The sequence below is a fragment of the Oculina patagonica genome, chromosome 9 (assembly GCF_052425735.1).
Source record: "Oculina patagonica isolate OP01 chromosome 9, crgOcupat, whole genome shotgun sequence".
Lineage (NCBI taxonomy): Eukaryota > Metazoa > Cnidaria > Anthozoa > Scleractinia > Oculinidae > Oculina > Oculina patagonica.
This window is the reverse complement of record NC_135766.1, coordinates 5675560-5689444: the sequence shown is the minus strand read 5'-3', so window position 1 is coordinate 5689444 and position 13885 is coordinate 5675560. Positions and strand designations below refer to the sequence as shown.

At 38.0% G+C, this 13885-nt stretch overlaps 1 protein-coding gene across 1 annotated transcript; it reads left to right on the top strand.

The window, feature by feature from the left end:
* The first annotated feature begins 61 nt into the window (after positions 1–61).
* On the top strand, positions 62–1483 carry LOC144665987 (nucleolar transcription factor 1-like). Its single transcript, XM_078527321.1, has one exon. It carries the CDS (start codon positions 75–77, stop codon positions 858–860), a length of 786 nt encoding a protein of 261 aa, XP_078383447.1. The 5' UTR covers positions 62–74; the 3' UTR covers positions 861–1483.
* Positions 1484–13885: the final 12402 nt, after the last annotated feature.

The window sequence follows — 13885 nt, the reverse complement described above, 5'->3', positions numbered from 1 at the left end:
GTCAGCTTTGCAAAGAGTTAGCCTGGAACCGAACATAAGCGACCGCGCCAGGTCCAGGCAGGTCCGCGTCCAAAATGGCGGCCGAAAATGGTGAAAACGTGGTCGATGAAACGAAAGAAAAAACTCCAGTTTGGACGAATGAAAAGGAGCTGACTTTACTACAGAATGTCCAGAGCCACCTCGAAAGCGTTGGAGATTCTAAATCTATTTACGTAAAAGACATCGCATGGGATGAAATAGCGTTTGGTGGCTTTGATGAAGACGATGTGCATAAACGCTGGAATACCTTAACTTCTAAAATACGTAAAATGAGAACAGCAAAAGAGATTCTAGAAGACGCTAAAGTAAAGATGGCTGATAAAATGGAGAAGAAGGATAACGCTACATCGAGGAAGAGGAAAAGAGAAGATTCTGCGCTGCCCAAAATGCCGCTCACAACCTATTTTATCTTTTGTGAGCAAAAACGTCCGCGATTAGCAGAAAAACACACAGAGTTGAATAGTAAGGAACTGGCGGTGAAATTATCAAAGAAGTGGAAAAAGCTAAGTGAAGAAAAGAAACAAAAATACCACGATATTTATGTAGAGAATAAGAAGAAATATGATCAGGAGATTTTGCAGTATTACTTGAAGCTCTACCCAGACGAAAAACCACCCAAAACAGCGTTTGATGTGTGGAGTCACAAGAAGAAAGAAGAGATCAAGATAGAACGCCCTGACATTTCAGAGAAAAAAATGAACAAAAAATTAACAAAATATTGGGAAAAGCTAGAAGATGGCGAGAAGGAACAGTGGCAAAAGAAAGCAAAGACAGAGGTGGACAAGTATGTCAGGAAAATGAAAAAGAAAGCAAAGATTTGAAAGCCTGGGAAGGTAGGGGAACCCTCTTAATAGAAAAAAATACCCCAGACAATTAGTGCCAGAGAAATCCTGGCATAGCCAATAGACCCTTCCACGGTTTCTGCCGCCATCTTGGTTGGGGGGCAAACACGGCAAAATTTACAGTAAATGTATGGGAAAAGCGAGGAGTTCGATGCCCCCCCAATGCAAAAATGCGATTTCTCGCTTCCCAGCATAGCAAATGATTTTATTGATGAAATTTGAAGGACACAGCTATGCTGGGAAGCGAGAAATCGTATTTTTAGTTTTTTCATACAAATTCTTATATTTTTTCCGCGCAAATAGCGGCTCGGATTTCAGACAAATGTATGTAAAAATATTTGTGGCTTTCCTTGTGAGACTACAATGTAGATTCCCCAAATTTGATCAATACAATCATGTAAACTCGTTTACCCGGTATCTTGAGTTTGTAATTCAAAAATATTTCGGAATTAGAATTTTCCGTTAATTATTCGACATCAGATTCTTCGTTTTTCCTATGCATTTACTGTAAATTTCCCGTGTTTGCCCCCCAACCAAGATGGCGGCAGAAACTGTTGAAGGGTCTATTAAACGGAACCGAATGAAAAAAAAAAAAAATCAAACTTAGTTAACTCCAATTGTTGGATTGTTTTTTATTGGTTCGGTGATCGAACATAATCAAACAGGAACTTTTTGGTGAGTTCCATTACCAAACTCAATCAAATTATCAAAATATCGATAAGCACTGTTTAACAAATGGTAAACGTCACAGCGTGCACTATTGAGTTACAGATGCACGCAGGAGGTTGCTAAGCATGCACTGGGAATGTTGTGGGATCTGGTCTCCCTTAGTATAATTTGTCAATGTACAAGTTTTATGTCTCTCATATTTACCTAGATGCACTCATTGTTAAATGTATTTTATGTATTATTTGTCTTCATAGGTAAATTAAAATAGGTAGAGCCAATCCTGCTGTTGACAGAACCTGTTAAAAATTGTAGCCAATTTATTCATTGTGTACAGTGTAGATGCACAGTGCAGTAATATTTTGTTCTTTATCCATGCACGTAAGAAGAAAAATGAAATCAATTTTAACCTTTGATCTTGGCATTCCAGGAAGTCAAATGACTTGACTGAATGTCCAAAGTTTTAGGTCAAGACCTTAATGCAAAAATTTGATAGCACAGTTTTAGCTCAAGAATTTTATGGGATTAACAGTCATCGTACAGCAAAGTTAGGTTTACTTTGTAAATAAATTATGGATGTTTTTTATATATAGTTGACAGGATAGGTCAGTTGGTTAATAATTATTATAGACCTACAGCACTTAAAAGAGTTATTGTAGATGTATGTCAATTATATACATTTAATTTATTAATTTGCTGAAAAAAATTAATCTTATAACTTTGGTCCATCCTTTTTGGAATGTACTGTATTTTCTCGATTAAATGCCGGGTACCGAATAAATGCCAGGTATTAAGGTGCAGTTGAAAATACGCCCCTCAGGTATTTATTTGATGTATAATAAGCTGTAGGTATATTAGCCAGATACATGTTTGTCAAGAAGAATGAATAAATACCCTTGCTTAACGAACATCATGCTCAAATAAACTGCAAGAGTCAAATAAACGCCAGGTCCACCAGGGTAAGTTTGAAAAAAACACCGGGGGGATTTAATCAAGGAAATACGGTGTCTTGCAAAATGCTTTTTATAACCACCCATGTTAAGGCCAGAGAATTAAAAAGAAACTATGGTAAAGAATAGAATAGAGTGTTGCCGCTGATTTTAAACTACATTTTTCTTCATTATTTTTGTAAATAAGCTTAGCATATTACATACTTCCTGTCCAATATTAATATACATGTATCACTTGGATTTACAGTTACGGTTATGGTAGAGGTCAAGTTTTATTCCACATAATTAAAGAGAATTGTTTAGATAGTTGACAGGCTTAGAAAGGTCAGTTGGTTAATTATAGACCTACAGTACTTTAAAGAGTTATTGTAGATCTATGTCAATTGAATAATTTATTTATTTGCTTATAAAAAAGTTTTAATCTATTAACTTTGATCCATCCTTTTTTATTGGTATGTACCTTTGCAAAATTCTTTTTATAACCACCCATTTAACCCAGAGAATTAAAAAGAAACAATGGTGAAGAATAGAATAGTGTTGCCTCTGATTTTAAACTTTAATTTTCTTCATTATTTTTGTAAATAAGCTTAGCATATTACATACTTCCTGTGCAATATCAATATATCACTTGGATTTACAGTTACAGTTATTGTAGAGGTCAATTTTTATTCTGCATAATTAAAAAGAACTGTTTTGTAACTTCCAGGACAAGGAAGAATAATAAAAATTTTACAACGAGTGCAAAATTGTTGATTACTGGTGACTAGTAACCGAGTTTCATCAATTGTTGTCTCTCAAACTCTGGAAAATTTTAAAAGCTCTGGTAAGCAGACCCAGCAACCTTCTGGTCTTTTTCTCACATTTGAATGCTTTCATTTAACAGGGTGGGCCAAGAGGGTATTGAGTGGTGTACCAATAAACCTGACACCATGTACCCAGTATACCCAAAATTTCCCCTCAAAATTATGCAAAATACCAAAATTTGGATAAACACAGTATACTTTATACCCCATAAAAGGCCCAATTTAAGCGTAAAAATAATGTATGAAAACCCTGACCGGCCCTAAGTAAGCAGTCAAGCTGGAAAGTGTCTGAAAAGATTCTGATGCGTTAAGTAGTAACAGTACTCTACTTGATTACATTCACCATAATATAACATTGTCTTATAAATTTCGTTGGACCTCGTTGCTAAATATATCGAATCAAAAGTTTAAAATAATTCATATTTAAAAAACGACTAGAAAAAAGCGACCAGCCTTTATCGTTTGAGCATGTGGGTATTTTAAATCCAGAGGACTCCTGTTAAAATTTGATTTAACCCGACCCAAAGGAGACCAATCTGGGCGTGGTTCAAGCTTTTGTCATTCCTGATCCACAGGGGGGTTATGAAAAAAAAGATTAATTCTACCTACTTTGTTTTAAAGCAGCCATTTTAAATTTTTAATACACGGTCTGCTGGTAGGAGGTTGGAGGTCTGGAATTGAAAAAAGGTACGGGGTCTGGGACGGCCCAAAACATTCGGAAATTCATTCTCGGAAAGACAACCGATCGTTCTACGAGCCCAGTAAAATTTCCGAAGATTTATTGGTTCCAGACCTCTCGGCTAGCTTACCGCGTGAAATTACTCGGTTCCAGACCATCTACCAGCATTGCATGTAAAACTTTTACTTTCATTTAGTCAATCTTATGCGAGGGCCCCCCGTGCATGATCGGTCCCTGAGACCGCTTGAACAGTTTGACAGTTTTTTTATTTCTTCTCGTGCAACCCTAAACCAGAGCTTGAGGGCTAAAAATGTCGGTGTTCTGTCTTGAACACCCAACGTGAGAACTTTATCCGCAATCCGCTGGACGTCTTCTCGTCCCTTCCCTATGGGAGCTCCGCCCCCCCCCCCCCCCCCCCCGCACCACCACCACCCCACCCCAATCCCTGCGTGACCAGTCTCTATTGTTTCAGCGTGGTTGCTTTTAAATACGAGAACTCATTTTCGTAAACTACAATGACCCTACAACCTCTGGTTAGGTTTGGCCTACAAGTTATTAGTTTTATTAGCAGCCATAGGATCACTAAAATGTTTTGACATGTCCTTTGTGTTTCATCGCAGCAAATGTTCAATCCAGGTCACGGATGTCACCCAACACTTTCTTCAACTTCACTTGCTGGCCAGGGCTGAGCGGATATGCACTTGCTATTTCTACCAGAGAAAACGGGATTTTGGTCAGTTTAAAAAATATGTTTAGTCAATGGAACAAGAAACTTTTTGAGAGAATCATTGTTGAAGTGCTCGACAGGGTCCCAGAAGAAAGTAAGAGATTTCCTTGGAGCCCAGAGCTCTCTCGGTAAAAAAGGTAAACTTATCTCCACGGAAATGAGAAAAGACGGGGGCTTTAAGTCTCCGTAGAAGTTTTTTTTAAGAAATTTTATTTCTGCTTCAGTCTCTTTTTACTTGATCAGTATACCATTTTTTTTACTGATTGATGATTGACGCCGTTTGCGGGAAAAATTATAGACAAATGTATGGGAAATTAAAAACGTGACTGAACGGTTTCTAGCCCAGCTACATCCTTCAAACTCGGCGAATAAAAACGTTTGCCTAGTATCTTAACTTTAAAATTCATACGTTGTCCAGAATTTGATTTTTGTAAAAGATATTTGCTGTCGGATTCTCATACAAACACTGTAATTTTTACCCGCTTTGCTGCTCGTCAAGATGGCGTCGAAAACCGTGATTTGTCGGGCACGTGATTTATTTTCGATTTTCATGAAAGCCTTCAGCCAGAATCACGAATCGCCGCCTAAACATAAGTACATCATGCATTTATATATATTAGACTGACAGATCATGGCCAGAATTGAGTTATTTTCGCGCTTGGCTCGATCACCTGACACTGTTTGGAAAACGAGTCCGCGCTTTGTCCCCGAAAGAGAACGGCGGAAATCAAGCCTATTTTCACATGTCTCACATGCCAAGCGTTAATTTTTGCTCAGTTTCACGCGTCACGTGTCATGCACGCGTCCCATTGTCAATCCCGAGCCGTGATTTGCAAACGTTAAATGGCTTTTTTTTTCCCGCGTGAAAGGTGATGTGTTAAACAGCCGTGATTTACCGTTGTAATTATCGATGAAACAAAAACTCCGGTTTTTGGTTTTATTTGAATTGTGAAGATTTTGCCGTGAAACGTGATCTAGACTGCTTAGACATTCTGTTTAATTACTTGGTCAGATAAACAACACGTTGGGTTTTGGCACAATATTTTAAGCAAGTTTCTTGATAAACAAAATTGTTTTCTTTCAAATCGAAAATAACACTGAGTTTCAGTAAGGAAGAAGAAAACTCCCGCAAATAAAAGTTATGACCGAGGAAGATAATGCAGATTACGAAAGACAAACTTGAAAAAATGGTCAAATGTTTTCAAAATGTTGCATAGCTCCTTTAATTAAACCACGAAGTTTGCAGAGACCCAAAGCGTTATTATTGAACTTACTATTTGTTAGATCACATTGAGGGAGATCTGTTCCAAATCGCGGCTTCTGTACTGGCACTTGAACCTTTTCACATCTTGAGTCGGCTATTTCAGATAAACAACAAGCCTGTTTTTCACAATATTTTAAGCAAAGTTTCTTGTTTATAGACAAGCAATGAATTTCTGAGTCGTCATGACGCCATTGTCAAGGTAACTTATGTACAAAATGTAAATTACAACAAGTATTTAACTAAAGCTGTGTTAGAGCCAAAAAGCACGATCATAGACAGTGCGAAAAAAAAAATACTTTCGCACGTGCAGTGGGATGGGTTTTAGCTGTCTTATAAACAGGATCTCGTGTACCAAACGAAAGGGCGTTTTCATTTGCCAGAACTGGCCAGCTAGACCGGTATATTGGAGAACAGAATTCCGTTGTTAGTCAGAATTGTCCTGTCAAAACAGTCAATACATAAAAGATTATACATTGATGTGGTGGATTTGTGGGAAAAATTCCACGCAAAAGGCTCATTTCACATTCAAAACCACCGGACCGTCCGGTCAGTTCTGACAAATGGAAAACGCCCTTAGTTCTGCAATTCTTTAAGACCGCGAAACCCTTAGACACAGTAGGTCTGTAAAGACCTTCCCGTCCTTCCCGTGTGTTATTACTGTGTCTGAAACGAATTTTAAAAGCGTTAGAATGACTGGTGTTTCCATATCTACACGATCTTGTAAATCATGTCCGCTCGTTTTCATTTTTTTAAAAAATGTGACAGAGCTCCTTTAATTAAACCGTGAAAGTAGGAAAGATTTAAGGAACTATAAACTTACGATTTGTAATTCCAAATTGCAGCTTACGTAATTGATCCACTTCAAAATTTTCCCAGCTTGAATCAGTTATTTTGCTAATGTCCGCTTTCAATCTTGAAGTTTCTTCCAACAAGTTCTGGAGTCGAGCTTTTAACCGTGTATTATCTGCTATTACCACGGTAGCTATTCTGGTTTCGCGCCGATTAGCGAGCAAGCCGATCGAAGCACCCATATCGCGGTGTTATGAAGAAATGACTTTTATTTCAGCTGTTTGCAGTCCAATTGAAATATTGCAATGGTAAATGACACTACTTAACTTTCCCTCTTTGTTTCGTTGATAAAAGAACTTTACCTTAAAATTATCGAATTTTCAGTGCCTATTATATTCTACTACTCGTGAAAAAAGGACAGCTTGCTTTCTTTCCTGATTTTATTCAAGTTAAAAGGTGTGTGAAGCACGTAGTCAATTTCGCCTCTGAGTCCGCGCTACCCTTTGCCAAGAAGGGAATGTTATCATTTAGATTCACAGTCACAGTTATTGTAGCAGTCAAGTTTTATACGGCATATTTCAAACAAAAAAGTTAATTTGTGGCTTGCAGGACACTAAATTGAAAAAGTGAAAAATTATTGATTTTTGTAACTCGGAGTTTGATTGCCACTGAAACTCTGGAAGTTACCTTATTCTTACTAATTTTTGCGCGTACTTAATTTTGAGAGCCGAATTTCGAGAGCCGAATTTCGCGACTAATAATTTTTGCGATTGCAAGAAAAAATAGAGCAAAAGTGTATTAAATTTCGCGATTTTGTCAGTGTATTATGACTCAGTCGTCAAAGACTAAGGAACTACTAGACATATACAAAGGTCTCGTTCAATGTAACTACAAGGAGTCACGGCAAACGGAAACTTTGGTGACTGTACTAGGGAGGTTTTGGCCGATTTACAAGCTGAAGAAAACAGTAATCAGAGGAAGTGTGCTACCGTGCCAGTCGAAAACAAGACGGAAATATATTTTCAAGGATGAATAGTTGCAGTTCCAAACATTTAAAAGTTTTACTGTTTTGATATAAATTATAGTATACTATTAATTTTCGTTCGCGCGTTTAAATTTCGCGCAATGTCTTTTTCGCGCGTATTAAATTTCGCGATTATTTTGAAATCGCGAAAATCGCGAAAATAAGTAAAAATAAGGTATTTGAAAAGTAACTCTCGTCAGCGAACGCGACAACCTCCTGGTCTATCATTTTCGTTGATAAATATATGGACATAAAAGTTCAAGATGGTTAACATTTAATATACGCCAGGAAAAAAGCAACCTCTTAAGGTTGCTTTTTATCCCAGTTAGGGGGGGGGGGGTGGGGGGGGGAGGAGGTAGGGGGAACCTCAGATTGAAGGGATCAGGATGCTCCTTGAAAAATGAAAATTAAACCACCCCCTTTTCATGCCTGGTGGGGCTCGACAGCCAGAACAGTTTAACGGCATTTTTTATTCTTCACGTGCAGCCCTAAACGAGACCTTGACGGCTAAAATAATATTGGCAGTATTTTCTAAACACCTAAAGTGAGACCAAAATTTAATTTATTTAAGGCTTTTACGAACGCTTTCAACCAGAATCAAAAATGATGGTTCTCAAAATAAGTCAAATCACGCGCCACACTAGACTTTCTCAAAGTCCTTCGACGTGCGGTTTAGGTAACTTTGTCACTCGCGGTCGTCGCTTCGCGACTCGCTTCGCGACCCTTCGCGACGCTTTTCGGCTCGCTTCGCTCGCCAATAGAGGGCGACTTGGTGCAAGTCTAGCGCCACACTAGACTGTCAATTCACGGATCGCGGCCAGATTTCGGCAGTTTTTACCTGTCACGCGTTAATTTTTGCTCAATTCATGCGTCACACGAAATGCTTTATATTAGAGCAGTTTTCAATTGAGTGTCGTAAAACCAAAACCAAAGTAATTACTCCGGCCAATCACAAAGGACACAGACAAACCAGTGAAGCAATCAAAACTCCAAGCAAATACATGTAGCCGGCACGAAGCGCGGGAAAACGTGCGCGAGCGAGTCACGACTGGTTTTGGTTTTAATTCTGATTGGTTGAGAAAGTGGCGCGAGATTTTTAAGCCAATCACTAAGCGTAGCAATGCAAAACCAAAGCAAACGCAATTAACTTTCGACACTTAAGTGAAAACCGCTCTATCACCCTGTTTTTCGATAGCCATGAGTACAATCTCGAGCCGTGGTTTCTATTGTTTTGGCAGAAATGTTAAATGACGTTATCCCCGCGTGAAAATTGATGTGCTAAACAGCTGTGATTTACCGTTGTAATTATCCGTGAAAGAAAAATCGAAATTTTGGTTTTATTTGAATTGCGATGCTGTCGCCGTTGCCGGTAGTTACGTGAAGAGGTGAAACGTGATCTAGACTCCTTTACAAAATAAGAATTGCTTAGTCAGATAAACAACAAGTTTATTTCTCGCAATATTTAAAGCAACTTTCATAATGTACAAAATTGCTTTCAAATCGAAAACAATACTGGGATTCCAGTGAAGGAGAACGCCAAAATAAATAACACGAATAAACCATAGTTATCATCGAAAAAGATAAAAACAGATTACAAACAACGAGCTTGAAAAAATTAACCCAATTTTTCAAGATATGACATAGCTACTTTAATTAAACCAGGATGGTAGCAAAGACCCAAAGAATTATTAACTTACGATTTGGTAGAGGACATTGAGGTAGTTCTGTTCCAAATCGCAGCTTCTGTATTGGCAATTGATCCATTTCATAGCTTAAATCACCTATTTCTCGAAGTTCTGCTCTCAATCTTGAAGCTTCTTCCGACAGGCTCTGTAGTCGAGCTTCGAGCCGTGCATTGTCTTCTTTTACCTCGATCATTATTCTGTTTTTGCGCCGATTAGCGAGTACACTGATCGAAGGACCCATATTGAGTTGTTACCACGTTATGAGCAGGGAACTTTAAATAATAGTTTTCAAGACGCGACTTTTATTTTATCTGTTATAGTCAAATTAAAATACATACTATTCCTTTTACGTACATGCATGCGGAAATAATTATGGGAATTTCAGTGCCTGTTATGCTCTCTTGCTCGCAAAATAACTGCCAATTAGTGTTTTTGTTGAATTTGATTCGAAAGCCACTTATTATTAATATTCTGTGCTATTTTCGAACCATTTGATTTTTTTTGGGAATTGTTTAATTCTTGGCCGTATGTAAAAAAATGTGTGGATAACATTTGTTTGTTATCAGTAACGAAATTTTTAACAAAAAGTTTTAGTAGTTTTCCTAGTGAAGCTGTGATTTCTACGACAACCAAGCAATTATTACTGCGTGCGTATCGGTAAAGATGAAATACAAAAAGTATGGAGCTAAAAGCTTTCATTTCTTTCCTGTTTCTATTTTGTTGAACGTGTGTGAAGCTAAGGGCTTTCCACAAGTCGCTCGGCATCTTTTCATATTTCGCGCAACTTTTTCCCCTTCGAGCAACTTTTTTCCTCTCGAGCAACTTGTTGCATTTTGAGCAATTTCCAGACCGAAGATCTCCGAAGATTATCCGAGTGTTGTTCAAAGGCCATACGACCGTTCCGAAGATTTACAAAGTTTGCCGAAGATTTTCGAGGAACATCTGAAGACGTTTCAACTTTCGGCTCATTCAGCATTAAAACATTACAAAACTCGTCAGCAAACATGACGTCATTGATATCTTCACAATTTTTCTCAGTTAGAAAAATCCTTGTTATTTAACGAATTTTCCCTTTAATATGTTATTTAGATACTTCTTTTGCTGTAAAATTATATACAACGGCTTAGAAATCTTACCCTCAAAGGGAAATTAGCATATATTTAGAGTAATAAATATATCAATTTAAAGTTTCAAGATGATTTACATTTTGACATACGGCTAGAGAAACAGCGGTCAGCCTTTACTGTTAAAAGCATATGGTTACTTTCAATACGGGGGGGAGGAGGAGGGGGGGCACTGCCATATGAAAAAGACAGGGATGCTCGTCCTTAGATTTGAATCAAACAAAATTGGGAGTGGTTTTTCTTATGACTCCTGAAAGATACCTCATTGATCTAGACCGCCAGAACAGTTTGACGGCGTTTTCTATTTCTCCGGCGTGTAGCCCTAAACGAGACCTTAACGACTAAAAATAATGGAGATCAAAATCCATAATTTACACCCTCTAAGCCAGACGACGTGCAGTCTCGTCCCATTCATATGGGAGCTCTCCTATCGCCCACAGGGACAAGCGTCTACTGTTTCAGCGTGGCCGCTTATAATACATGAACTCATTCTCGTAAAAGACTAGCTCTGGTTGCTTACGAGAGCTTCTTAAGTTTATAGCGGTCAAAGGATCAATGCTTTAGAAATGAAATGTTTTTACGTGTCCCATCTGTTTAATTGGAACCAATTTTCCATCCAGGTCATTAAAGTCACCCAAAACTTTCTCCAACTTCACTTGCTGGCCATGGCTGGGCAGATATGCACTTGCTATTTCTGCAGAAAAAAGGCTTATGGTCAGTTGAAAAAAAAGGAGATTCAGGGGAACAAGAAAATAGCATGGTTGAAGCTCTCGACAGGGTCCCAAAGAGGAGCAAAAAAATTTCAAGGGAGCCCAGAACTCTGTCAGTAAAAAACGATAAATTGATCCCCACGGCAAAGGAATAGTTTGTGGCAGAAATAAGATTATTAAATAGATTAAGCCAACTCTAAAAGCGGAGCTCCCCTGTTAGTCTTATTGCCCTTTATGTTAATTAAAATTGACTTACCATAGTAGGACTTGAGGCCACGATTCTATGGAAAAATCATTACCTGATCAACGGTCAACTTAAAAAACACGCGACCTCGTGAGTTCCGTACTTAAGCCCACGATACGGTAATGTGATTCTGGTCAGCGTATACCTTGTTTTGACAGCTGTCGGTTGATCATAATATGGTTATCCAGTATCAAAGATGTAGCGGAGGTTAGCCTTTTTCTGGAGTATGGCCACATGTTTGTCCGAGATATGTCGTACGTATGTGGGACGCACGTCGTAGGACGCACGAGCCCACAATCCCTGCCACTAACCTTGATAACCATGAAAAATCATATGCATGGTTTTCCTATTTTTATGCATGTATGTTTGACCTTTTTTCATGTTATGGGGCTCCGCTGGGGAGCTCCGCTAAAAAGAACAAAGAGTAGTATAAATTGGCCCGATATTTCAGTTGAAAAGCAAGCCTTCTACGGAAGCTTTTTTATTTTCTATAAGCCCCCACAAAAGGTTTGTTTAGAAAACCGAAATAAACCTTATTTTCTTATATTAACTTTGCTTCAATCCTTTCTCCTTGCCGTGGGGATCAGTTTTCCAATCAAGACTTTTACTGATACAGGTCTACAAAAGATCCGGCACTTCTCGCTGGTCTGTCGCTGTGGTCTTACCTATATTAGAGTTAATGCACGTTCTCTCAGGCGAGCTCAATCACAGAATCTATACGTGCAATTGATTTATCGAGCTCGAAATTTATTTTCGGTTTTCACGAACGCTTTTAGTCAGAATCACGAATATGACGGTTTCCGAAGAACAAGCACATCACGCGTCGACCTAGACTGGCATTTCACGGATCGCGGCCTAAATTTGAGCGGTTTTCACGTGTAACGCGCTATTTTTTTGCTCAATTCACGCGCCAGGCTTAACCGCTTTACTACTCTGATAATAACTCTGAGAACAATCTTACCCGTGATTTGGATTGTTTTTGGCGTGAAACGTTAAATGACTTTTTTCCCGCGTGAAAGGTGATGTGCTAAACAGCTGACGGTGATTTACCGTTGTGATTATCCGTGAAACAAACACAGAGTTTTCTATTTGAATTGTGATAAACAGATAAACAACATGTTGGTCTAGATCTTGATGATATTTTGGCAATTTTTATTTTATTCTGTATGAAATTACTTTCAAACCTTGTTTTCTAATGAAGAAGAACGCCAGAAAAAAAAACCCCACAATAAACCAAAAATAAATAACAATAGCTATGACCGAGAAGGATTAAGACAGATTAGAAACGACGAGCTTTAAAAAAAAGGTCCAATGTTTTCAAGATACAACATAGCTCCTTTAATAAAATCGTGAAAGTAGCAAAGACCCAAGGAATTATTAACTTACGATTTGTTAGAGTACACTGAGTGAGAAATGTTCCAAATCGCGGCTTCTGTACTGGTACTTGAACCATTTCACATCTTGAGTCGGCTATTTTACGAAGTTCTGTTTTCAATCTTGAAACTTCTTCTGACAAACTCTGGAGTCGAGCTTCGAGCCTTGCATTATCTTCTCTTATCTCGGTCACTATTCTGTTTTTGCGCCGATTAGGGAGTAAACTGATCAAAGCACCCATATTGAGTTAAAACGTTGTTTCCACGTTATGAGCAGGCAACTTGTTTTGAAGACGCGACTTTTGTTTTTACTGTTTGCAGTCCAATTGAAATGTTGCTATTGTTCATAAATGACACTCCTTTATTTCTCCTCGGTGTTTTGTTGATGAAAGAACTTTACCTTTTACTTTCATATATGCGGAAATAATTATTGAAATTTCAGTAACTATTAAGCTCTCTTGTGCGCGAAAAAACAACCAATTAGTGCCTAAAAGGCACATATTATTCTGTGCTATTTTCGGACCAATCGACTCTTTAGGTAAATTATCATGGCAGTAAAAAAATGAGAAAGAAAAAATGGTTCGAATAACAGTTATTCGTAATTAGTAACGAAATTTTAACAAAAAGTTTTAACTTGTACTCCTGCAGCATTGATTTCCATAAAAGTTGAAGCAAACAATTTTTTATGCGTGCGTAAAGATGAAATACAAAAAACATGGAGCTGAGATCAAGATCATTTCCTCCATGTTTTTACTTTTTTTGAAAAAGTGTGTAAGGCTCATAGGCAATCTCTTCCCCTGAGCCCGCGCTACCCTTCGCCAGGAGGAAAAGGTCATCGTTTGAATTTACAGTTACAGTTATTGTAGAAGCAATTTTTATTCGACATATTTCAAAATTAAAAATTGTTTTGTAACGTCCAGGCAATGTAGAATAATAAAATTTGACAAACAATTGTTACTGGTAATT

Excerpts from the sequence above, each read along its gene's own strand:
- LOC144665987 (XM_078527321.1), top strand. The coding sequence starts at position 75 with ATGGCGGCCGAAAATGGTGAAAACGTGGTCGATGAAACGAAAGAAAAA.